The following is a 24,850-nucleotide window of genomic DNA, read 5'->3' on the forward strand; positions in this document are numbered from 1 at the left end:
AGCAAAGCCCTGCTTTCTCCTTCTCCACATGCTTCCCTTCAACATGCTTAGCCCAGGCCTAGGGGACTAAAAAGCATTTTTAGGGAACATTCACAAAATATATTGTTTTAGGAAGATTATCATTTGGATATATATATATTTTTTAAATCAAATTCTGCCCCCTATATCATATCTGTGGAAGTGGACACTATCTTCCTCCAATAGATTGTGCCATTCTGGATTTCAAACCTCCCTCCCCAGCCCAATAATATGGATATGGTGGCCCTTTCATTATTCTTGATGGTCATAAATGATAGCAAAAATATGATACTTTAAAATCTCTGGGATCACATGTATCAGCCCTTCCTCATCTCCATGGTAGGAGTCCTCTGCACTTTATCTTATCTGGAGAGATGGATTCCTCAAAGGCTGGCATTTTTTTAAAGAAAAAACCACTAATCGCATGTCACTCCGATATGGAATTTGATGCAGAGATGGATGCTTGAAGTCCGCTGTGCTCAGATCCATGCCATGCACAGTCCCAAATTCAAATTTATCTCTTTCACAAATTATCCTGAGCGTAGAAGCAAGCCTGTATTGTGGGTAGATAAGGAGACAAGACAGAGAGAACAGGAAAGTTTGGGCAAAGGGGTAGTGGGTAGACTGTCTATATTCTATCCTTAAAAAATTAAAATTATTCACTAAGAAAAACTGGGTTGTGTAATCTCCAGAAATTGTGCAGCCCCATCCAACTCACGGGGAATTCTCTCTGGCTTTGGATTGTTGAGCAGACATTGATCATAGCAGCCCTATGGACTAGAGGCATGAGGAGTGTTGTAGAAAAAGACAGCTCACCTTCTCAGAAAATTCATCTTTGAGCCCAGTTCCACATTCCCTTGGTGTTTTGTTTTGTTTTTGCATATCTGAAGAATCGTGGCAGACACATAATCCTACAGGAAAACAAAACCTGACCTCATAACAGAATAGGAAATCATGCCTAATTTTTAAAACATAGGACTTAAATATAGGTTGGCCGGAGGTGGAAGATGATGGACTCCTTCACTTTTAACAGCTGTGTAAATGAAAGAAATTCAGCAGGAGTTGCTTGCCATGCAAACTGTACTTGCTGAGGTTCTCTCTTTAATAGCAGGGTAGGAGCCGCCTCCTTTGGATCTACCAGGGCCAGCCCTGCCATTGGGCAGAGTGAGATGGCCGCCTTGGGCAGCAAGGTACTGAAGGACAGAGCTGTGGGCGCCATCCAGCCTGCCCCACTAAGCACACTAGTTAAGGTGGGACTAGAGCTTGTTTTCGCAATGGGTGGATTGCCCTACTCCATTGTGGAATGCTCTCCCCAAAGAGGCTTGCCTGGCCCCATCATTACATGTCTGCGGGCGCCAGGCAAAAACATTCCTCTATACTCAGGCCTGTGAAAGTGTGTACAGTGGTACCTCGGGTTACATATGCTTCAGGTTACATACGCTTCAGGTTACACACTCCACTAAGCCAGAAATAGTGCTTCAGGTTAAGAACTTTGCTTCAGGATAAGAACAGAAATCGGGCTCCGGCAGCAGCGCAGCAGCAGGAGGCCCCATTAGCTAAAGTGGTGCTTCAGGTTAAGAACAGTTTCAGGTTAAGTACGGACCTCCAGAACCAATTAAGTACTTAACCCAAGGTACTACTGTACTGTAATTTTATTTGCTGGTCAAGACCCCAACTGTTCTTTAATTAGTACAGCTGTTGAAGGGTTTCTATCTACACAATATAAACAGTTGTGGTTTTTTTTATAAAAAAAGCCAATGATGCTAAAATTGCATACAGATTGGACAGGCTTTCTCCATTTTGCTTCACTATGTAACAGACACACACATCTGGATCTATATTGAATGCAAATTCTGGCCTCTCCTCATTTGAAATAAGCTTTCTTTTGTGTTTCAAGCACCTGCACAGTCATGTGCTCAAATATTTATTCAGTTCTTTCTCTGCCTTGTCTTACAATGGGGTTTGTGCACTTTTTTTTTTTAAAGCTACTCTGAAAAACAGGAAAGTGACTTCATGTTGGCCTCTTAGCAGCTTAGAAAGCTGAGAAAGATGGAACAAGTTTCAAAGCCGGCTCTAACCTTGTTAGGGAAGTTGAAAAGGAAGGCATGCTGGTTTGTCTTTGGGGAAAAGTCTTAGGTGGAAAGGTATTCCTTTACTATTTCATATAATGGCTTTTCACAAATTCAGACTCAGAATCTGAAGTGGTGGCAAACCCCTTCATAGCTTTAAGACGGGGTTTCCAGACAATTGTGTGAAAAGCTAAGCTGCCAATCATACTTTAGCAACACATGACACATGTCAAAATCAGTTATAGTCAAATTGAGAATGACAAAATACTTGGTTTTGTTTTAATCTGTTGGCATGTTTGTGTAAATTGGCTTGAGAGATCTTGTTTCTGATCCTGCATTCTCATAGTATCATAGAGCTGTAGAATTGGAAGGGACAACGAAGATCATCTAGTACAACCCCCTTTTGCCCAATATGGGACTCGAACCCACAACCCAGATATTAAGTGTCTCGTGCTGCACTGAATATATGAACTTTTACCAGATAATTTAGGGTGAAAGCACTGCACTGCAGGCCACTGCAGGGGGATGATTTTTTGCATTTGGGAGAACTAGGCATCACAAATTGAGCCCTGAATTTGAGACTCTCATGAAGGCCAGTTATTGCACAGTTATTGTAAGGACTGTGGCCAAAGGAACACCCCATCCAGAATATGTCAGCTTCATGAATATACATGTTCCTGGAACTGAAGTTTCAGCTCAGTTAAAAGATGGAGCGCCCATTTCCTTGGAAGTGTTCAGGTCCGTAGAAATTTCTAAACTCCTATCTTCATGGCCAAGGCAACCATTTGTTCAACTGACATTTGGCTCTAAGGCAAAAGAAGCTAAACAGGTCTATTTTTTAAGTCAGCTTGGCCTAGAATTAAAAAATTTGCTATACACAAGTCTATGTAAAAGTCAGTTCCCCTGGCTATTGGGTCCTTTTTGGGGGGCTCACAAATTATAAAGGATGCCACCAGGCAATTGATCTTATTTGAACAATGACTTGTGTCATGGGATTAATCTCCTTGCTGTACAAAATGTTCATAAATGTCTCTTTTAGTTCCAGTGAAGACCAAAGGTTCTGATGGGAGTTTAACCAGAATGCCCTGTTGCAGCGCCGTAGCTACGGGGCCGCTAGCCAGTAGTTAAATTCTTCAATTGCAGCAGGCTTTCTTTCTTCGCGTGCTTTCCCTACACACTTCCCCATCTCACTAACGGTGAACAACGATATGGATGAAATGCACAAAAAATAACAAAACACCGAGGCAGCAGTATATATACTGCCAGTATATCACAGAAACTTTTGCACTTTTTTCCCCGCCCTGTATAAGAAATTTGCTGAGGCTTAGAAGCCATGAGTGCGCAGACATAAATTCAGGCGTTTGGAGAAGCGATTAAAGCACTGAAGCATATGAAGCTTGCAATCCTCAGTTGCTTTCTCTGGGATGGTCCCCGTTTCAAATGAATGCGTTTTCTGAGGGTGTGTTATGGCTCGCTACTTCAGGCTGGAGGCTCAGGTGAGTTATGTAGCCAGCTTGACCCGATGTAGTTCTGTGGGGACTTCGTGGGTTTTTTTGTTTTGTTTCTTGGGTAAGCTTGGTAATAAAAGTTTACTAAGAAGCAGATTGGGGCATCTATTTAAAGGATTCACATTTGAGGCCTGATGCGGCATTTTCCCATCATTTCAATTATTCTGAAGGGAAAGAAGGGTATGGCTTTTACACAGAATTACATTCTTGCTGGGGACCAACTACACGGGATTAGCAAAAGGTTTAACCAACTGTTTGAAATCCTTATGAATTTTTCAGCCCACCAAAAAAAGTCCGACTAGTTTCATTACATCCAAACAAGGCTTGCATAACCTTAGCGAGGCGATGAATATTTCATCTCGGATGAAGCATTCTGGTGTCGTGTTAGTGATGCACTGAACACAGCGCCAAGATGGAGGTTCCTTGGCTTCCCAGGGTACAGCTTCTTGACGTCAGCGGCTGAAACCCGGGCCATAAATGTCAGCTTAGTATTTATTAGGCAGAAATGAAATTCCTGGGGAAGTTGGTAGATTCACCCCTGCTGGAGCCAAAGCACAATGGACAAGCACATCTTTCTCTCTAGGCATTTCCCATCAAAATTTCCATGTTTCTGGGAAGCTGCCAGGATCTGGTCTACAGTTAATCAGAGTCTGTTTGTAAAGCACTTTCCAAGATTAAAGGGCTGAACAAGTACCGGCTTATTAAGTATTATTTAAAGCAATAAAGAAATGCACTTCTATAACACAATAAGAGGGGTGGGGGTGGGAGACAGTGAAGCTTAGAAGAAAGTGTTCTGGGAGTGAGCAACGTGGCTTTTAAATTTGTAACTATTGATCTGCTGCTACATTGGGTTTTCTAATTTTTATTTTACTTTCTGCTTCACCAAAGGAAACAGGGAGAGCTATGACCACTGCGTGCCATCATTTCTTTGCATATGCATAGTCCAAAGGCAGAATATCCACAAGGTAGAACCAAAGGAGATATTCCTTCTTGGCTAATTCCTTATTTACTTGGGAGATTTAAGCCATTGCAACTGCCTAAAAAGATTTGCAACGAAGTGGACGAAAGCTGGGTGTGTGCGCCCATTCCTTATTTGCTGATATAGTAAGCCCTGGGATCCATCAGGCTATAAAATAACCAAAACCGTCTAGGCCACAATCCTGCCTCAGGGAAGTACTGTGGAACATTTGGTGCACTCTCATTTCTGTTTATGGAACACAGTGCTGAGAGCTTTTTTGTGGAGGGGGGATGTTTGCATTCACCAGGGGACAATTAATGGTAAGCTTTATTCCAAATGGGTCTTTTCAGCGTTCAGTATGTCATTCATCCCTTTCTGTCAGGGACCATGCTGAGTAGGGCTGCACTGAGGAAGAATGGTGGGAGCCCCCCCCCCATCCTGAATCTTCCCAGAAACAGGAAAACAGTATAGACTTGGAGCAGTGGTTTGCAAAGGGGCATAGTTCAGAAGGCAGAAGCTGGGAAATACTGGATGGGGAACAGCTAGGAGAAGAAACACTGGAAGAGAGAGGGTTAACAGATTCACAGTCGTTGGACAGCATTCCTCCACCGCCCTCCCCAAGGTCAAGAAGAGCTCAGAAAGTCTCAGAACATGAAGCGCAGAGGATACAAGCTCCGATTACAAGGCATAGGAGTGACATAGATTAATAGGGACGGAGAGGGGAGTGGGCCTTAATTGGGAGCACCGCCATTTCTCAGGAGATGTGTTCTTGTGTCTCTCACTGTGATTATTAAAGAATCTAACTGGAATGACGTTCCTTTTGTGTTCGGTCTTCTTATTTACTGCCACAAGTGAGGAAGTTGATTCCCCGAAGCCTGACACTTTTGCTCTGTTGCATGGCGTAGAATGTAGATCACCTACCAGGTGCCATGCTGCCCACGAGCACCAAGCTGGTGGAGCTTGTGTGGTTTTTTGGATTTAGTTTTTAACAGGCTTCTCTCTTACCTTAGTGGTGTTTCGCATTGAGACTGGTGTTAGGACTTGTCTTTCGCAGTAAAACACAATAGGCAGGGGCTTATCTTCATTCTTAACACTATGGTCCCACAGAGCTATGATTAGAGATAAGAGAATCCATAGATAAGAGAATCCCGATTTCAAGCCAGGGCTGCGAAGCCAATCGGACTGAACTTTGAAGCACCTGGTGGCAGGTGAGTGACAGGTGAGCAGCCCCACCCACTTGTCAAAATGGCCTTTTGAGGGTGGACCAATTTTGGATATGGTCCTCCAGCTGGATCCAGTTCTTAGTCCATAATACAGTGGTACCTCGGGTTACATACGCTTCAGGTTACATACACTTCAGGTTACAGACTCCGCTAACCCAGAAATAGTGCTTCAGGTTAAGAACTTTGCTTCAGGATGAGAACAGAAATCGTGCTCTGGTGGCGCGGCAGCAGCAGGAGGCCCCATTAGCTAAAGTGGTGCTTCAGGTTAAGAACAGTTTCAGGTTAAGTACAGACCTCCGGAACTGTATCTGGCAGTGCTTTTCCAGGGTTTCAGATTCTTCCATCTCCATCCTGCAGATGCCAGGGATTGAGTTTGGACAACAGCCCTTTTCTGGCGCTGAGGTTGCATGAGTGACCCTACTACTGGTGGGAAGAGTAAGGAGGATTGTACTCTAGATTTTTAGTGCTGTCTTGGCATTCTGCTGCAGTGCATGAGGCCATCAGAGGGAAAGGAAGCAGTATCCTTTCAATTGTGCTTAATTCTAGCTCCATAACCAGTTGAAGGACAACCTGCTCAACTCTGTAACTAATAACTATTAAAGAGTTTGCTTTCTTTTCCTCTCCTGCCTCCTCGCCCATCTTCCTTTTGTGTTGTGTCCTTGTTAGATTGTCTCAATTCTGATCTTAGTACGTTGCTCTGGGATTTATTTTTCAGCTAAGGAGTAGGGGAAACCTGCACACCTTCATTTTCATTATATTCTTTCAAACATTTCTTTCCCGCTATTTGGTAAAAACCTCTAGGGCAGCTTTAAATAATTAACACAACCATTCAAAGCAGACTTCCTCCAACAGATACAGAGATATTAGATCTCCCAAAATAATATTATTTTGAAATATTAATCAGGAAGCGTGACTCTTCCCAGATTTCTAAACTGAATAATGATCAAAATGGTGTAGAATAGTTGATGCTAAAGTCTTTTTGAATGCAGTTTCGAGCACTATTGCCACTTTTACATATTAGCCACACCATACACTTTCACACACGGGTGGTGCTCTGGGTTAAACCACAGAGCCTAGGACTTGCTGATCAGAAGGTCGGCGGTTCGAACCCTCCTGCTGCTCAGTCCCAGTTCCTGCCAACCTAGCAGTTCAAAAGCACATCAAAGTGCAAGTAGATAAATAGGTACCTCTCTGGCGGGAAGGTAAACGGCGTTTCCGTGCGCTGCTCTGGTTTGCCAGAAGCGGCTTAGTCATGCTGGCCAGATGACCCGGAAGCTGTACGCCGGCTCCCTCGGCCAATAAAGCAAGATGAGCGCCGCAACCCCAGAGTCGGCCATGACTGGACCTAATGGTCAGGGGTACCTTTACCTTTACACTTTCACAAGTTGAACACACTTCAACCCAGATAACTGCAATGAATCAGAAAAGGTTAGCTTCTCCTCAGCTTGTGTCTCAGTGTAAAACTATTGAAGAGAAACCACATTGAACATATGATCTGGTTCATGATCTCGGCTCATTTGACTAAACATTGCCCATGTCTTGTGTTTCCCACATTCTAGCAGGGTCTGGGCAAGCAGGCAGAGACATTTCTGCCCTTAAGGCAGACATTCAGGCCTGTTTGAACCCATCAGGCCACCTCTTTTTGTGCAGCCCACTGTTCCCATTGATCCCTTCACCATTTACGCAGATTTGCCCTCCAAACTGAGTCAGTAACCTCTGGCCTTTGACTCTGCATATATATGACTCGCCCTAGTCTTCTGAACGTAGATCGTTCTGACCAATTTTAATATTGCATTTTTCTATTGTTGTAACCCGCCCTGGGACCTTACGGTCAAGGTCAGCGCATAAACCCAATAAATAATAATAAAGTTGCAGCATCTGGAGCTTCAGGGTAATAAGCGCCTCCTTTCAATGCTTAAAAGGTTTCCAGACGTACCTGAATAATTGATAAGGAATTTATTGCTTTCGCCACTCATAACAGAAGTTGTCCCTGGAGGGATGCAGGAAACCATCATTTTGGTATTATTAATTAAATGCAGAGGCACCAGGGACCAGTCTAAGCACTCTCCGTCCTTCTAACAGAATCGTTGGGAACTTTTATTCCTGTGCCAAAACCACCTTGTGGAGGATAAATGGATGCACCTTCACAGTCCAGTTTGCAGAGTGCTCTGCTAGCACAAGTTCTAGCAAGAGTGAAGGAAGGCTGTACAAGCCATGCTGCGCTAAATAATAATAATAATAATAATAATAATAATAATAATAATAATAATAATAATAATAATAATTTATTATTTGTACCCCGCCCACCTGGCTGGGTTTCCCCAGCCACTCTGGGCGGCTTCCACAAAGACAAAAAATACACTAAGATGTCACACATTAAAAACTTCCCTGAACAGGGCTGCCTTAAGATGTCTTCTGAATGTCAGGTAGTTGTTTATCTCTTTGACATCTGATGGGAGGGCATTCCACAGGGCGGGTGCCACTACCGAGAAGGCCCTCTGCCTGGATCCCTGTAGCTTTGCTTCTCGCAATGAGGGAACCACCAGAAGGCCCTCGGTGCTTGACCTCAGCGTCCGGGCAGAACGATGGGGGTGGAGATGCTCCTTCAGGTATACTGGGCCGAGGCTGTTTAGGGCTTTAAAGATCAACACCAGCACTTTGAATTGTGCTTGGAAATGTACTGGGAGCCAATGTAGGTCTTTCAAGACTAGCGTTATGTGGTCTCGGCGACCGCTCCCAGTTGCCAGTCTAGCTGCCGCATTCTGGATTAGTTGTAGTTTCCGGGTCACCTTCAAAGGTAGCCCCATGTAGAGCGCATTGCAGTAGTCCAAGCGGGAGATAACTAGAGCATGCACCACTCTGGCGAGACAGTCCGCAGGCAGGTAGGGTCTCAGCCTGTGTACCAGGTGGAGCTGGTAGACAGCTGCCCTGGATACAGAATTGACCTGCGCCTCCATGGACAGCTGTGAGTCCAAAATGACTCCCAGGCTGCTCACTTGGTCCTTCAGGGGCACAGTTACACCATTCAGGACCAGGGAGTCCTCCACACCAGCCCGCCCCCTGGTATGAATATGATTCTAAGGTCATTTTCAGGGATCAGATTTTCTTGCTCAGAGAAGTTTGCAGTACTTGACAGATAGGGCTGTGAAAACTAGTAGACACATGTGGGTGGGTGATCATCAAACGAAGTTTTTAAAATGTGTGTTGGCAGAGGGGGGGCAGAGATTGTCCTGACAATCTTTGTCTAGAAGCATTTACATAATACATTGATTGACTGGGTTCGTACAAACCCCCTCATCCTCAGATTGATGATGCGAAAGTGCTCGTGGCAATGTGTGGGAACAAAATAAATAAGATAAATTGTTCAGTTGCAGGGTGCCTTTTGGCTTTATTCTCGGTATGGTTTATTTTTCATGTCTACCACTTAGAAAGGTTGGTGATTAAGTGGTATGTAAATGCCACTTAAATAATAGAGAAAATTTAAATAATCCGTAATGGTTAACTAGCTGATGGAAAACAACAACAAAGAACTGAATAAACCCTTGCAAGCACCTACCTGGAGCATACTGGATAACTTTGCAAATGTATTATAGCTTACTTGGCCACCAAAACATGTAGCTTTATCTAAATCATAATTTAATAGATGCCATTAAAATGTCAAAGCAACAATCCAGGCTATGCTAGCCAGATGAAAAACATCCATGAAAGGTTTGAAAGACAGAATAATACAACTCTTTCAAAAAAATGAATATTATACTCTTGATCCAAAGCTCTATAGTTCTTGCCTGGAAATGGGGGGAAAAATTACCCTCCTATGAAACTCTCTACAACACATAGAACATGAAAGTTCCTCAGTCTTCACATGGAAACAAATGTTGAGAAAATGACGACAATTCATGTCTTGAATTTGAGGGTGGGGTTTGTTAGGAAAACAGAGGAAGATGGTTGAGCTGAGTTTGGAATGGAAATAGAAAAGGAATTGAATGCTGATGAGAAGCAAACAATGCAACTTACGGGCAATGCTATTGTTATCTATGAACACAAGAGGGAGCCATTGCTTTAGAGTTTAGGTATTGCAGAGAAAGGAGTTTGGAGGGAGAACTTCTGAAAGGGGTGTTATCAATTCGAAGCATAGTTACTAGAGAGTATGCACTATTGGGTGAAATGGGCCTTAAAGGTAAAGGGACCCCTGACCGTTAGGTCCAGTCGTGGCTGACTCTGGGGTTGCGGCACTCATCTCGCTTTATTGGCCGAGGGAGCCGGTATACAGCTTCCGGGTCATGTGGCCAGCATGACTAAGCCGCTTCTGGTGAACCAGAGCAGCGCACAGAAATGCCGTTTACCTTCCCGCCAGAGCAGTACCTATTTATCCACTTGCACTTTGATGTGTTTTCGAACTGCTAGGTTGGCAGGACCTGGGACCGAGCAATGGGAGCTCACCCCGTCGCGGGGATTCGAACCGCCGACCTTCTGATCAGCAAGCCCTAGGCTCTGTGGTTTAGACCACAGCGCCACCCGCATCCCTGAAATGGGCCTTACATCTGAGTAAATATGCACTAGCAGTAAAGGAACAAAAAGGCTAGGGAGGACTGCAGCTGCTTCCTCACCTCAACTTTGGCCCTTGAAGGAACACATATCCAAAAGTGTACTTGGAGATAGAGGATCAAAGTGGGAGAAATGTTTGAAAAAGAGGTGGAGGAGGAAGTTTGTTGACATTCATGTGAATATAGAATAGAATAGAATAGAATAGATAGAATAGATTCTTTATTGTCATTACACAAGTGCAACATTGTACAAAGTGCAACGAAATTGGATGCCATCCCTTAAAACATCAAAAGCAAAACAACAACAACAACCAAACAAACCACATTCCAGCCACACCCACACCACACCCATCAAACTCCCAGGTCACACTATTGAGTTACAGCATTCAAAAAGGCCACAGCTCTTGGATAGAAACTGTTTTTCAGTCTATTTGTCTTTGACTTGATGTTTCTATATCTCCTGCCAGAAGGCAGTAGTGCAAACAGACCGTGTCCCGGGTGAGATGAATCCTGCAGGATGTTATTTGCTTTCCTAAGACAACGGGAACCGTACAGTTCTTCCAAAGATGGGAGAGGATGACCAATAATCCTTTGGGCTGTGGTTATGACCTTCTGGAGCACCTTCCTCTCCCTAGCTGTACAACCGGAGAACCAAGCACAAATACAGTATGTAAGAATGCTCTCTATGGAGCCTCGGTAGAAGCACACCAGCAGTCTCTCACTCAGATTGTTCTTCTTTAAAAGTCTGAGGAAATAAATTCTCTGCTGGGCCTTCTTCACCAGAGCAGTGGTATGTGCGCTCCAAGTCATGCCCTGATCGATAGCTACTCCCAAAAACCTGAATTCCGCCACCCTCTCCACCCGTTCCCCGTTGATATACAAGGGCTGAATGTCCGCCTTTTTTTTCCTGTAATCCACCACCAATTCCTTGGTCTTAGCCGTATTAAGAGCCAGATTGTTCTCTCCACACCAAACACAGAGCCGCTCCACCTCGTCCCGATAGGCGGACTCATCCCCTCCTGAAATGAGCCCTACCACTGTAGTGTCATCAGCAAACTTGATGATTTTGTTGCTGGAATAGATGGCTGTACAGTCATACGTATAGAGAGTGTAGAGCAGGGGACTCAACACACAACCCTGTGGTGAGCCGGTGTTAAGGCTAAGGGCTGTGGACATGTGTGACCCTACTCTAACCCTCTGAGAACGTTCTTCCTTATGCTTCCTGCTGCGCTTTTAAAGGAATTGTACAAGTAGTTATCATTTATCTAGGCAACTCCCTAAGACGCAGACTTGCAAGATAGGGGTTATTTTAAACTTTGCATATTTGTGCTAACTTACAGAATGAAAAATATTTAAAAACCTACATACCAAAATATTAGGAGACCTTTCCCCCTACTCCAAATTCTGCTAAAACCAAGAGATAGTTCTTACTGGAAGACAATGTTCAATAATAAAATACGTTTAGGATTCAGACTGCTTCTCCTTTCTTTTATAAAGGGAAATTCAGCAGTTTTTGGTCAGGCAGTACAACATCCCATTCATTTACAAAATGGTACAAGTGTTGGCTAGATCATAAAATACCATTCAAGAGCCTATTAGCCTAATGGCTCAGTATTTCATTCCCAAATAAACAAAAGTCTAGTTTTGTTCCAGCACAGGCTTGAATGAGTCACAGAGATACACTTTCTCCACTGTTTTATTTGGAAAGATTGGAGGGAGACCTTATCTAAGGATCTGTTTTGTGCCACTATTAGAGCTCCCCAGCAACTTTTTGCTCTCCCAGCCTTCGGCCTAGGCACAGAGAGTCAGAATGGCTCCCTGAAACTAAACTCTGGTTCAGACAGAAAGTGGATCTACTCCAGGCATAGGCAAACTCCGGCCCTCCAGATGTTTCAAGACTACAATTCCCATCATCCCTGACTACTGGTCCTGTTAACTAGGGATGATGGGAATTGTAGTTCCAAAACATCTGGAGGGCCGGAGTTTGCCTATCCCTGATCTACTCCTTCTGTACAGAACATCCCAGAAACAAAACCAGAGAAGTCCAAAAAGGACCTAACTAACAGCTGTCATGTGGGTAGGTGGGGATAGCTCAGCTGGTTAGAGCAGGGGTAGGTAACCTAAGGCCTGGGGGCCGGATCTGGCCCAGTCTCCTTCTCAATCTGGCCCGTGGATGGTCTGGGAATCAGTATGTTTTTACATGAGTGTGTCCTTTTATTTAAAATATCTCTGGGTTATTTGTGGGACCTGCCTGCTGTTTTTACATGAGTAGAATGTGTGGCATTTATTTAAAATGCATCTCTGGGTTATCTGTGGGGCATAGGAATTTGTTCACACCCCCCCAAAAAAAAAATGGGCCCACCACATGGTCTGAGGGACGGTGGACCGGCCCACAGCTGAAAAAGGTTGCTGGGTTAGAGCATGATGCTGATAATGCCAAGGTTGCAGGTTCAATCCCTGTATGAGACAGCTGTATATTCCTGCATTGCAGGGTGTTGGACTATATCAGGCATAGGCAAACTCAACCCTACAGATGTTTTGGGACTACAATTCCCATCATCCCTGACCACTGGTCCTGTTAGTTAGGGATAATGGGAGTTGTAGTCCCTAAGCATCTGGGGGGCCAAGTTTGCCTATGCCTGGGCTAGATGATTCTCAAGGTCCCTTCCAGCTCTATGATTCTAAAGCAAAAGTGCTTCCACTGTTTCTTGTATCAATCATGGGGGAGACCTCCTAGATGGTGTAGAATTATGGGTGGAGCCAGGGAACAAGGGGTCAGCTGCTCCCCCTAAATCAGGAATAGGCAAATTTGGCCCTACAGATGTTTTAGGACTACAACTCCCATCATCCCTAGCTTAACAGGACCAGTGGTCAGGTATGATGGGAATTGTAGTCTCAAAACACTGGAGGGCCGAGTTTGCCTATGCCTGCCCTAAATCATAAATAAAAATACTTAACTACAAGTAGAAATTGTAGAAACTTCAAAAGCGATTTCTGAGCACTTGGGGTCAAAAGAAAGTACGGCCATACCTTGGTTTTTGAACAGAATCCGTTCCAGAAGTATGTTCAACTTCCAAAAACATTCGAAAACCAAGGCGTGGCTTCCAATTGGCTGCTGGAGCTTTCTGCACTCAATCGGATGCCGCAGAAAGCCATGCTGAACGTTTGGCTTCCGAAGAACGTTCCCAAACTGGAACACTCACTTCCGGGTTTGCAGCATTCGGGAGCCAAAACGTTCAAGTTGCAAGGTGTTCACGAACCAAGGTACGACTGTAATTTAAAAGAACAGCTATCAGGACATTTCATTCTGAATCTGCTGGACAGAGCCAGACCGACAATGATGACAGGCGGGTGCCCCCCCCGCCCCCCATAACTCCTGCCTACGCCCATGTGTACAATCTGCCCCCCCCCCCCAAAAAAACCATCAGGAATAACTTTCTGACAGCAAGAGCTGTTTGACTGTGGAACGAACTCCCACAAGAGGTGGTGGGCTCTCCTTCCTTGGAGGTTTCAAAGCAGAGGTTGGAAAGCCATCTGTCATGGATGCTTTAGTTTTAAGTGGCAAGTTCAATCCCCATATAGGACAGCTGCATATTTCTGCATTGCAGGAGGTTGGACTAGATGATCCTCGGGGTCCTTTCCAATGCTACACTTCTATTATTCCATGTTGAGTGTTTGGAAGTACAGCACAAAGCGCTTTAGAAACCCTGAGCTTGGTGCTTCCCAAGGACCAAGCATAGGGCTGGAAAAACTACCTACTTTCTGTGCACTAGTTCTGCACAAATAATGCTGTCTCTGTCTGCCCTGCACCTGATAAGGGATGGGTGTGGTTTGGGGAAAATGCAGAGCCAAATGTGGTCTGTGGGCCAGAGGTTCCCCACCCCTGAACTAGAAGAAGAAGAGTTTGGATTTGATATCCCACTTTATCACTACCTGAAAGAGTCTCAAAGCGGCTAACTTTCTCCTTTCCCTTCCTCCCCACAACAAACACTCTATGAGGTGAGTGGGGCTGAGAGACTTCAGAGAAGTGTGACTCAGTGGCGTAGCGTGGGTTGTCAGCACCCGGGGCAAGGCAAGTAATTTGCGCCCCCTAACCCATGGATTTGCGCCCCCTAACCCATGGATTTGCGCCCCCTAACCCTAACCCCCAGATGTTGCGCCCAGTGCAGCCGGCCCCCCCCCCCACGCTACGCCACTGGTGTGACTAGCCCAAGGTCACCCAGCAGCTGCATGTGGAGGAGCGGAGATGCGAACCCGGTTTCCCAGATTATGAGTCTACCGCTCTTAACCACTACACCACACTGGCTCTCTGTAAACATCTTTGCTCCTCTGTGCCTCTCAAATCACAAGTCACGTTGATCAGCAGCCTGAGTGAGGAACTCTTATCCTGATTATTGTATGCTGCTTCAGATATATTGTAAGCAGACAGGATTTCTGTTAGTAGGCAAGGTAAATATGTAAACAAATGCATGCATTCAAATTTTAAAAATGCACCAAGCATTTAACAGGCTTAGCCATTCTTACGAAGACCTGTAAAACTACTGGCTCATATGGATCCAAAGGTTTTGATGCACAAGCAGAAAGCATTTCACTCAAGTAACACAGGCTCACTTTACACTAATGCTCACTGCACCTCAAAAAGCTGCTTCTGAGGATTTTGGGTGCTTCCATAACAACACAGGATGCAGTGCAGGCTATGTAGCAAATACAGGGAATTGTGAAAATAGGGAATTCACCTTGTAGGTGTAGAAGTGCTTTCTGCTCATGCAAGACTGCTTTAGATAAAAGCCCATGTGTTTAATTTTATACAATCTACTTTAAAATTAACATGACTTCCAAAATGCTTTACCTAGCAAACCAGCTTGAGCTTGCTTTCCGCCCAGGCATATTGTATTAAAAAGTGTTTAAGTTTGCATGCTGTTTAATAAACGCAAATAGATTATGCCAACGGGTATTTACGCTGGCAGTCATTAGCACAATGATACGTTGTAACATTCTCTGTTATACTACTACTGTAATTGTGGTTGCTTCCTCAAGAACTCCAGAATAAATAGAAAGCTTAGTATGAAGTCTGTTCTTTTCTTGTTTGTAAACTCAACAAAGGGTGTGAGCTTGCATTTGCCAGGTATCTCATCCATATTTGGTCTAATTTGAGACAAACATACTCTCATTTCATCAACGCAAAGAAGCCTTTCTCATTTCTGATCCTTTGTTGTGGAGAACTGTAGAATAGCCAACACTCTTGAAGAGAGGCGTAGATACTGTTTCTGGATAGAGAGAGAGCGCGCGCCTTATTTCAGCCACAACTTGCTGGGAGAAGCATGAAGAAGAAAATAGAAGATGCCGTCAGAAACCCTAAGTGCGCAGCATTTTTTCAGCCTGAACTTGCCAGAACTCAGTTCTAGTATCTCTCAGGTGGGCGCCATTGCCATTATACAAGAACAAGGGGGTGTTCATGGTGAGTTCTGGAACCTTTCTCTAGAGAAATAGCACTGTATAGTGGTACCTCGGGTTACAGACGCTTCAGGTTACAGACTCCGCTAACCCAGAAATAGTACCTCGGGTTAAGAACTTTGCTTCAGGATGAGAACAGAAATCAAGTGGTGCTTCAGGTTAAGAACAGTTTCAGGTTAAGAACAGACCTCCAGAACGAATTAAGTTCTTAACCCGAGGTACCACTGTATGTGTATAGGTTTGTATGTATATATGTCAATTTTATATAAAGAAGTAATAATAATAATAATAATTTATTAATTAAACCCCGGCCATCTGGCTGGGCTTCCCCGTGTGTGTGTGTGTATTCTATATATAATAATTTCTATACTATACTATGCTATGCTATACTTAGTACTACTATACACTGAAATGTTTAAATGTTTCTTTGATTGTCCTTGAATCTTCCTGCCACACCAGTGTGGCTCATTTTGAGATTCTTTGGAGCATCTGCAGATAACCAGGTAGTGGCAAACGAAAAGTTTGGACGGATAGCTCTTTCAGGTGGGTAAAAAAGGTCTAAAAAGGTCAAAAGCTTTAGCTGGAAAAAATAAAGAAAGAAAAAGAAATGCCGACGCCTTCAAAGAGGTAGCTGTAATATTCCCTTTATTGCATTGTCTCACTGGACGCAGCGCTACAACTTCGGCGCAACGTTTTCCTGCGATTTTAATGCTTTTCCGGGAAGGGTGGGGGCTTTAGGGCTGCATGTTTCCTGCGTTTAAAAACCAATTTCAACATAAAACGCCAGAGCCAATAAAAGGGCTAAAGGCGGCAAGGGCGGGCGCTGTTCGCCTCCTTTATCAAGAGCCGGGTTCTCCCTCCCCTATTGGCGCGGCGCGAGGACCAATCGGCTCCGCGGGTTCTCCTCGCGCTGCAACTTGAGTGGCTGCGCGCCGGCTCGCAGCTACCGCCCCGCCCCGGCTCGGAAATCTACATAAGCCTTTGCGGGGCGCATGTAGCACCTGATAGCTGCGCTTTCATTGGCCTGAGTGGGGGGCATTGCGCATGCGCCTGACGCGAAGAGAAGCCTCACGCCCGGCTCGCGTCGAGTCAGTGACGTCACCCGGTCCGGCGCCGGCGTCGCGTGCGTGCCCGGTCACTCTCCTCTCGCCTTCTCTGTCTCTCGCTTTCTCTCGCTGCTCATCCAACATGGCGGCGGTGGCCGGTGAGGAGCAGTACCCTTTCCAAGGGCTTCTTCCCAAGAAAGAGACCGGCGCTGCCTCCTTCCTGTCCCGGTACCCGGAGTATGACGGGCGGGGAGTGCTCCTGGCCGTCCTAGACACGGGCGTGGACCCCGGAGCGCCAGGCATGCAGGTAAGGCAGCACGGGCGGGGTGGGTAGTGTTGCCTAGCGGTGAGAGAAGGGACCCCCATCTCTTCCTTGGGGGATGGGGGGTGGGGGAGAGATTTGGGAAGAGGAGATTGAGCCACTCCTGTTGTGGGGATTTGGATAGCAGTGGAGGGAAAAGCAGAAAATATTGGGAAGTAGGTATTATTATTTTTTAATCACCCATAAAAATAATAATAATGAAATTTTATTTATATCCCGCCCTCTCCAGCAGAAGCCGGGCTCAGAGCGGCTAACAACAGTAAAATAATAAAATCATTTCATTATAAAATTAATGAGACTTAAGTGACAGAATAGTAGGTGTATTCATCTCTAGAAAGCCTTAAAGGGTATGAGAGGAGTCCTGCTGGGGCAAATGCTTTTTCCCACCCTGGCCAGCCACATGCTTATGGGAAGCAGGTTGGCGGTGGGAAAATAGAGCCTTATCTTGCTGTATTCAGAGGCACGCTGTCTCCGCGAAGTGCACGTATAACCACTACGGCTTGCAGCTGCTCATAAGCTCGTGGCAATTATTTTTAAAGCTTGGCAGACTTGTTGTGTTCGAGTAGCTTGCACATGTTCGCAGGGAATCCTTTTAAAGGGCAAAGATAAAGGGAGAGCAGTTTTTGTGCATAGAAAGCATTAGTTGAAGCGGGCGAGTGTGTTAAAAAAAACGATGGCAAGGCGGTTATGGACCAGGCTTGACAAGACAGCCTATGTGTGTAGTCTTATATTGTAGGAGAGCATCCTTGTTTTTGCGTTGTACAGAAGATGACATTGAAACTTGTGGTGCATTGAAAATGTCCAAGCTGAAAGATGTTAGTTCTTCTTTCCGATGCTTTTGTCTCTGGGCCTTTGTTCCAAATTATGCATCGATTGATGCTGTCACATGTCTCTGCTTACTTACAGGTTTTGTTGTTTTTGGTTAAATAATACTACTAATCTTCAGAACACACTGCAACTTATTCATACAGAATTGTGGCAGTTCATTATAGAAAGGAGAGATTTTATTAAGATAGCGTTGTACAAAATGTAATGAAGGAATGGCCCTCTTCAAGTTCTGACTGCGATTGGTCAAGGAAAGCCACCTAAGTATAGTTAAATTCAAGGTAGAACAGATTTACGAAAGGTCAGAGGAGTTACATTTCAGAAGCACTTGCCTCATGTGCAGTGTTTAAACTAGAGATGGTTTAAGCAACTTACGGTATGTGGTCCTTCAAACTCACATCATTACTGACGGTTGGTCACACTGACTAGGACTGATGGGAATTGAGTCCAACAAGAACTGGAGAGCCACAGGTTTCTGATTTATGGTTTAAAGCAATTACCGGTACATGTTGGAATAATAAAAGTAACACTTATTATTTGTCCATACGTGTTAATGATAGGTTGCTGGTAGGTTAATGGTAGGTTGCTGTGATAAATTGTTCGCGGTGGAAAAAAGCAAACCAGTTATGCCATACTAGGCATTTGGCTTAGGTTTATTGACTTTGATTATATTTACCTAGCAAGTTTTTTGATAATCAGATTTGAATCACAAGGGAGTACCTTGATTTTTAATGGACAGGAGGAGGAAGGAGGCCATTAATTTTGTTTGAAGTGTGGGTGCATCACATGCTAAATGTTTATTACCCTTCTCAAATCAAATTAAAGCTAGTGGCACACTGCTGCCCCATTTTAAGCACAATTAAATCTTATTGATTTAAGTGTGGCTAACTGTGTGCATAATTATGGCTATTGTCTCTTACAGTAGTACTGCAAGTAGAAATGTAGCCAGTCTGCTTAAAAGTAAGCCTTCTAGCAAGCATATAAATTTACATCAAGTTCTTTGGTTGGTCTTTCCCCCCAAGATCCAGGTATAATTTTTTTTGAAGCAAATAGCACTGATAGGCATGTTTCTTGTCCAGCATGTATTGAATGCATAACAGTCAACATTCTCCCTAAGGCTTTTGTTCTATAAGTAAGTGTAGGTACTTCACTTCACTAGAGATAATATCCCTTTCTCTAGTAAGTAGTAATTCTATCCTCCTTAAATGGTAAAACATTTTGACACTGTTTGTAAGGATGCACATTTTTGACAAGAGTTGGACCTGTCATAAAGTTAATGAAACTAAAATGGCTTCTGATTAAATTGACTGGGTTGGCTTTTCTCACAAGACTGGAGAGATGAAAACAGGCTCTGGTAATCTTCTGGAGATGCTATGAAGCATGACGTGAATGACTAGGGAGGTTGGGAGGGAATTAAGCTTAATGTAATTGTATTGTTAAATTTTGCCTCTGGGAGAACTTGTTCTTCATCAGTTAACTAGTTATTCAAAGTATAGTTGCTGTGTTTGGGGTGTTATAATTGCTCACAGTTCATGAATAAGATCAAGCATCTGAGTTAATTGGGAAAGGTAGTCTTGCATGTTTGCATTCCTTAGTCTAGAAACACTCAGTAGAAACTTTGTTGAAAAACAGCTTCCTGGCGGATTGAAACATGAAGTAAAAGCACAACAGTTGCCATCCTCAGAACTAAAACTTATGGGATTCCAGCTGCTTTCCGTTATTTATTTGTCTATTTATTTATTTAATTTGTATACTGCCCTTCATTGATCTCAGAGCAGTTTACAAGATTAAAATGCAAGATAAAAGCACAAAACACATAATAAAAATGAACTAACACACACACCAATGGCCCCCACCCTTTCCCACAAACACATTTAAAAGGGTGTAGGATGTTAATCATCCAAAAGGCCTGATTGAAAAGAAACATTTTTGCCTGGCGTTTAAAGGTGTATAATGAAGGTGCCAGCCGAACCTCCCTGGGGAGATGATCACAGGGTCCAGGTAGTATCATATGGAGAGATGTGGCCCGTCTTCCATCCAGGCCGGAACATTGCTAGAATTTTGATAGCTGGGTTCTTGATCTTTGGCTTCTTCAGTTGCAGACTCTGAGAGGTTTGGCACGAAGGCTGAATTATTTCCTGTCCTTCTGAAATAGGGCAATTATATGTTTGCTCCTGCAATGTATTTTGCCTTGTGATCTTATCATTTCCTGTTAAGATCTGCCCCTGTCTTGTCACATCCACCCACATGTCCTTCCATACAGCTGTTGTTTGTGACAGTATCCTGTTTGTCTGCTTCTCCCTGTGTTGTATCACTTCCTATTGCATCCCACACTCCTTATCCTTATCTCTAACCATCTCTCTCTCTCTCTCTCTCTCTCTCTCTCTCTCTCTCTCTCTCTCTCTCTCTTTTTAAAAAAGAAACATTTTTGAGATGGATGTGCGACTGGACAATCTTAGTGTTCCTAATTGGTATTCCAGGGATAAATACTTTATGGGTGTCATCTCTGAATATTTTTTGGCCATACATTTATACTATTTTAATCTATTATATGACCTTGTCTCCTTCCTGAGGTCATCACCGAAGGCCCTCTTAAGAGTTCCATCTGTGACAATCATCCATTCATGTTACCTTCATTTGAATGGCCTCCTTTTTATATAAAAAGGAGCAGGCTTTCTGTTAGCCCGCAGAGCAGTTTCTGTGGCAGAGAAACAACCTCTTCCAAAGCCCTAGCTGCCATAAGGTTGGTTGTGCAGGGGAGATTTTCCTTCTCTCTGCCCCTCATTGAGCCATTGAAAACTTTCCCTCCTGTTGACAACAGTAGGAGGGAAAATAGCTGCACCATCTCCAGGGATGACGTATTTTTTGTTTGGTTTTGTGGGGATACGTTGGGGAAACAGCAGGGTAGACACAGTGATCAGCATCCCCTCAGTTGCCCTCTTGGGAGCTTGGGATTGTTCCCTTTGCCTGTTTTTAATCTTCACACTAATTAAGTTGAAGCTATTACTCTTATTTTGCTGCAGTTATCTGGAAAAACACATTATTGAATATGTGTTTATCATACTGTGTTTGTGCTCTTTTAAATCAAATTTGTACTGTTTGAACGGCGTTATTCTATCCTGCCACAGCTCACAATATAATATATTTTTAAAAAAATAATGCAGATAACTTTGCTTTAGGAAACAGTTTGTTCCACACCAAGCAGAGGATGTCCTGCACTGCGTAGGACATACATTTTTTTCAAGAGTTCCTGTGTCTATGGAGCATTTATAGTGCAATTATTTGTATCTCCTAATTTTTTATTATTATTATTTTCAGACTACAACTGATGGGAAACCTAAGATAATTGACATAATAGATACAACAGGCAGTGGTGATGTAAACACTTCAACTGTTGTAGAACCAAAAGATGGAGAAATCATTGGTCTTTCAGGAAGAACTCTGAAGGTAAAGGTTATTTTGAATTAAAGTTGGTGGCCTCTTCTGGGTCATCCTTCGGTTGAAAATTCCAAGATACTCTGTTTAAATATGACAGGAGATTACAGATTTGAACCACAGGCAAAGTACTCTCCAGCTGTATATACAGCAGGACGATCAGTAATCTCAAAACACTTTGAAAGTCCTAGTTGCGCTCCTAACATTTAATTGTACTTAAGTACCGTATTTATAAAAATTGCATTGGGGGAATTCAAGGCCTAGTTCTTGTCTGTCTGAAGGAATGCCTTCTATAGTGTACACTGAAATCATCCAGAGAATTTGCTTTACAGCTGCCCCTCTTAGTAGGTGGTCATCGGTCATCACGGTGACAGTCCACCAGTTGGGAAACAAGCCTGCCTAGGGTGCTTGTTTGTCTCCTTACTGGCTTTCAACTAGCAGCTGAAAGCTTTTCTTTTCAAATCGTTTCTTAATTGAATCTAGACTCAAGCCGGACTGTTTGCCTTTTAAATTCTGTTGGTTTTGTATGCTGCATATGTTTTTGTATTCTGTTGTAAACTGCCCATGGAACTTTTCTGTTTATAATAATTCCCGAAAATTAACAGCATACGTAGAGATTGGCTCACTCAGAATGCGGCACACACAAGTTGATACTTGATATTTATACGGAGGCTTGTGAAAAGATTTCAGAGTCTACATGGGAGCCAGATTAAGACATTGTAGCTGTTCTAAATCCCCACTTCAAGATTTTACAAACCCTGATAGCTTGGCCCTGGTGATTTACTTGTTTATTCAATGCAGTCCTGTGGTTGCAGTCCAGAGAATGGACTGGCAGGAGTGAACCCTTGTACATTGAGATATTGCTTGCTGTTTTCACTGAACTGTTCCCACTGCCAGAGAAACAAGCTACTTTTTAAAAGAGCAGCTTCCCCCTTTGACACAAGAAACTGCAAAGCTAAGGCTTTGTGGATTGTTCTCTTTCTCATATTTATTTATTTATTTATTTATTTATTTATTTATTCATTGCATCCCATCTTTACTGTCTTCCATAGTAAAAGGTCAGCCTATTGGGTAATTTGCTGTTATGTTGAGGCCTAGAGTCTTCAAAGGCCTTGTTTGACTGACACCAGAGTAGTAAACTCTTAAGATGAAGAGAATATCCTCATATTTGCCAGTAACACTCAAGGGTGCTCTGTAGTCATGCGCTTTAGATTTCTCTGGCTATGGGGCTATCTGTTTAGCCCATTTTAGTGTTGGCTAAGCTCAAAAATCTTCTTGGATGTTTTAACTGTGTATTGACAATTGTACTTTTTTCTGACTGACGGTCGAATAAAAGGTTGATGATGATGATGAGAATTCTCTGGTGGCATTGTCAAGTTTTGCAACCTGATGCTATGCATGTTTACTTGGAAGGTCAATTGATTGAAGCCAGTGGTGTCACTCAGCTGATGAAAAGGCTTCCAACAGGAGAATAGGGTGGGGTTAATTTTAAGTGATTTCCCTTGCCTCCCAGTCTGCTGGGGAAGGCTACACATCCTGCAGCAGATTGGGAAGACTACAGAGGGGAAGGGGAAATAGTTGAAAATTGCTTCTCTCCCCATTTTGTGATGGAACCCTTGCTGTCGGCTGGGTGACACAATTAGATATCACCTTATGAATTAACAACCCGTATCAGTCCTACCCAGAGTAGACCCATTGAAGGTAGAGGACATGACTAACTTAGGTCCATTAATTTCAGTGGGTTTGAGTATAACTTAGTTTGATGCAGCCCAAAATCTACAGCTTCAGTCATATACTTAATGCATTTTTATAACATCATTATTTTTATTATTTATTAAAATTCTATACCACCCCTCATCTGAGGATCACCGAATGGTTTACAATATAGAAACGGGGCAAATACCATGGTAACAAACAAAAACTACCCCCCCCCCCCAGTTTAAAAGGCCATAGGTTGTTTAATTAGCCAATGGCCTGCAAGAAAAGGAATGTTTTTGCCTGGTGCCTAAAGCTACATAACGAAGATGCCAGGCAGGCCTCACTGGGGAGAGCATTCCACAAATAGGGAGCCACTGCAGAAAAGGCCCATTCTCATGTTGCCCTCGTCCCAACCTCATCTGGAGGAGGCACCCAAAGAAGGGCCTCAGATGATGATCACAGAGTCCAGGTAGGTTCATATTGAGAGAGGTCATCCTTAAGGTATTGAGCCATTTCAGACTTTATAGAGCAAAACCAGCACTTTGAACTGGATCCAGAAACTGATTGGCAGCCAGTGCACTGGGGGCAGGATTGGCATTATATGCTCAAACCGTCTTTCACTGGTGAGCAACCTGATCTCCTAATTCCGCACCAGCTGAAGTTTCCAAACTATCATCTGAGGCAGCCCCACGTATAACATGTTGTAGTAATCTGGCAGCGGTCATACAGGGCGACCAAAGAAATGTACCTATAAAAGAGACAAGCATTCCTGTAGCTGTATAACAGAGAATATAAATTTGATTGTGAAAGAACTGAGAATAGGCTGGGCGTTAATTAATATTCTTTGAATTTTGTTGCACAATACTAATCTTATTTCTTAAGTCCTTTGCATGCATCCCAGGGGTAAGACCAATTGAACGCATTAGACTTAGTGGGATGTACAGTATATAGGCATATGCATAGGATTTGGCTGTGAACAGGTTTCAGCACTTCACCATTCTTATTGTATATATTTTGTGCATGATCACTGAGGTGGATAGAATGGACAAAATATGTAGATTCCTAAATTCTACCCTTTTCAGATCCCAACAGACTGGGTAAATCCTTCAGGAACATATCACATTGGCTTAAAAAATGGTTATGACTTCTACCCTAAAGCTCTCAAGGAAAGAATACAGGTAATTCTTTGCATCTTCATTTTTAAAGTCTTTAATTTGTACACAGGCTCTCTTTTTACACCAAATTATGCTGCAAAAGTAGCAACAGTGCATTAGATTTGTTTGTTTGTATCTACACACCCAAACATTGTAGAACAAAAGTTTCATAGTACAAAAGTAGCGCATGATAGAAATTATGTTTGGCCTGAAACATAAACATAAAATGCTGAATTTCTCTGGCAGATCACAACATTCCCATTTTAAAAGGGGGGGGGGAATTGTTACTCTTTTAGCAAATATTCAAATAAAATGAAGTAGGATGGAATAAAACAAATTTATTAAAGTTATGTAAAATTTAAAAATAGCATTAAAACAAATTTAAAACCCTGAAAACAGTGGAATAAGCCTTAGGTTACAATCCAAAGCCCCAATTTGCTGGGTGATGGTTTCATAGGGCAACAGACTCCCTCTAACTCTCCCAAAACAACTCTCCTGGTCTCTACCTTTTGATAGATTCCCACTGGCGGTAGCCTGCAGAAAGTCCCAAAACAGATCATTCTGGGGAAGTAGCTGAGCTGGCCTGGGTTTTAATG

General features: G+C 43.4%; 1 protein-coding gene across 3 annotated transcripts in view; it reads left to right on the plus strand.

Moving 5' to 3' along the window:
- Positions 1-16,824: 16,824 nt before the first annotated feature.
- TPP2 (tripeptidyl peptidase 2) overlaps positions 16,825-24,850 on the plus strand; it is a 42,306-nt gene continuing 34,280 nt past the window's right edge. The window contains exons 1-3 of one of the 3 annotated variants that reach the window (XM_081198258.1): positions 16,825-17,127; positions 21,286-21,414; positions 24,183-24,278. In XM_081198258.1, coding sequence (XP_081054384.1) covers positions 16,963-17,127; positions 21,286-21,414; positions 24,183-24,278 — 390 coding nt within the window. In that variant the 5' untranslated portion in view covers positions 16,825-16,962. The remainder of the gene's footprint in view (positions 17,128-21,285; positions 21,415-24,182; positions 24,279-24,850) is intronic. The other 2 variants (XM_081198256.1, XM_081198257.1) reach the window with 2 other exon arrangements.

This window comes from Podarcis bocagei, assembly GCF_964188305.1.
Source record: "Podarcis bocagei genome assembly, chromosome: 6".
NCBI lineage: Eukaryota > Metazoa > Chordata > Lepidosauria > Squamata > Lacertidae > Podarcis > Podarcis bocagei.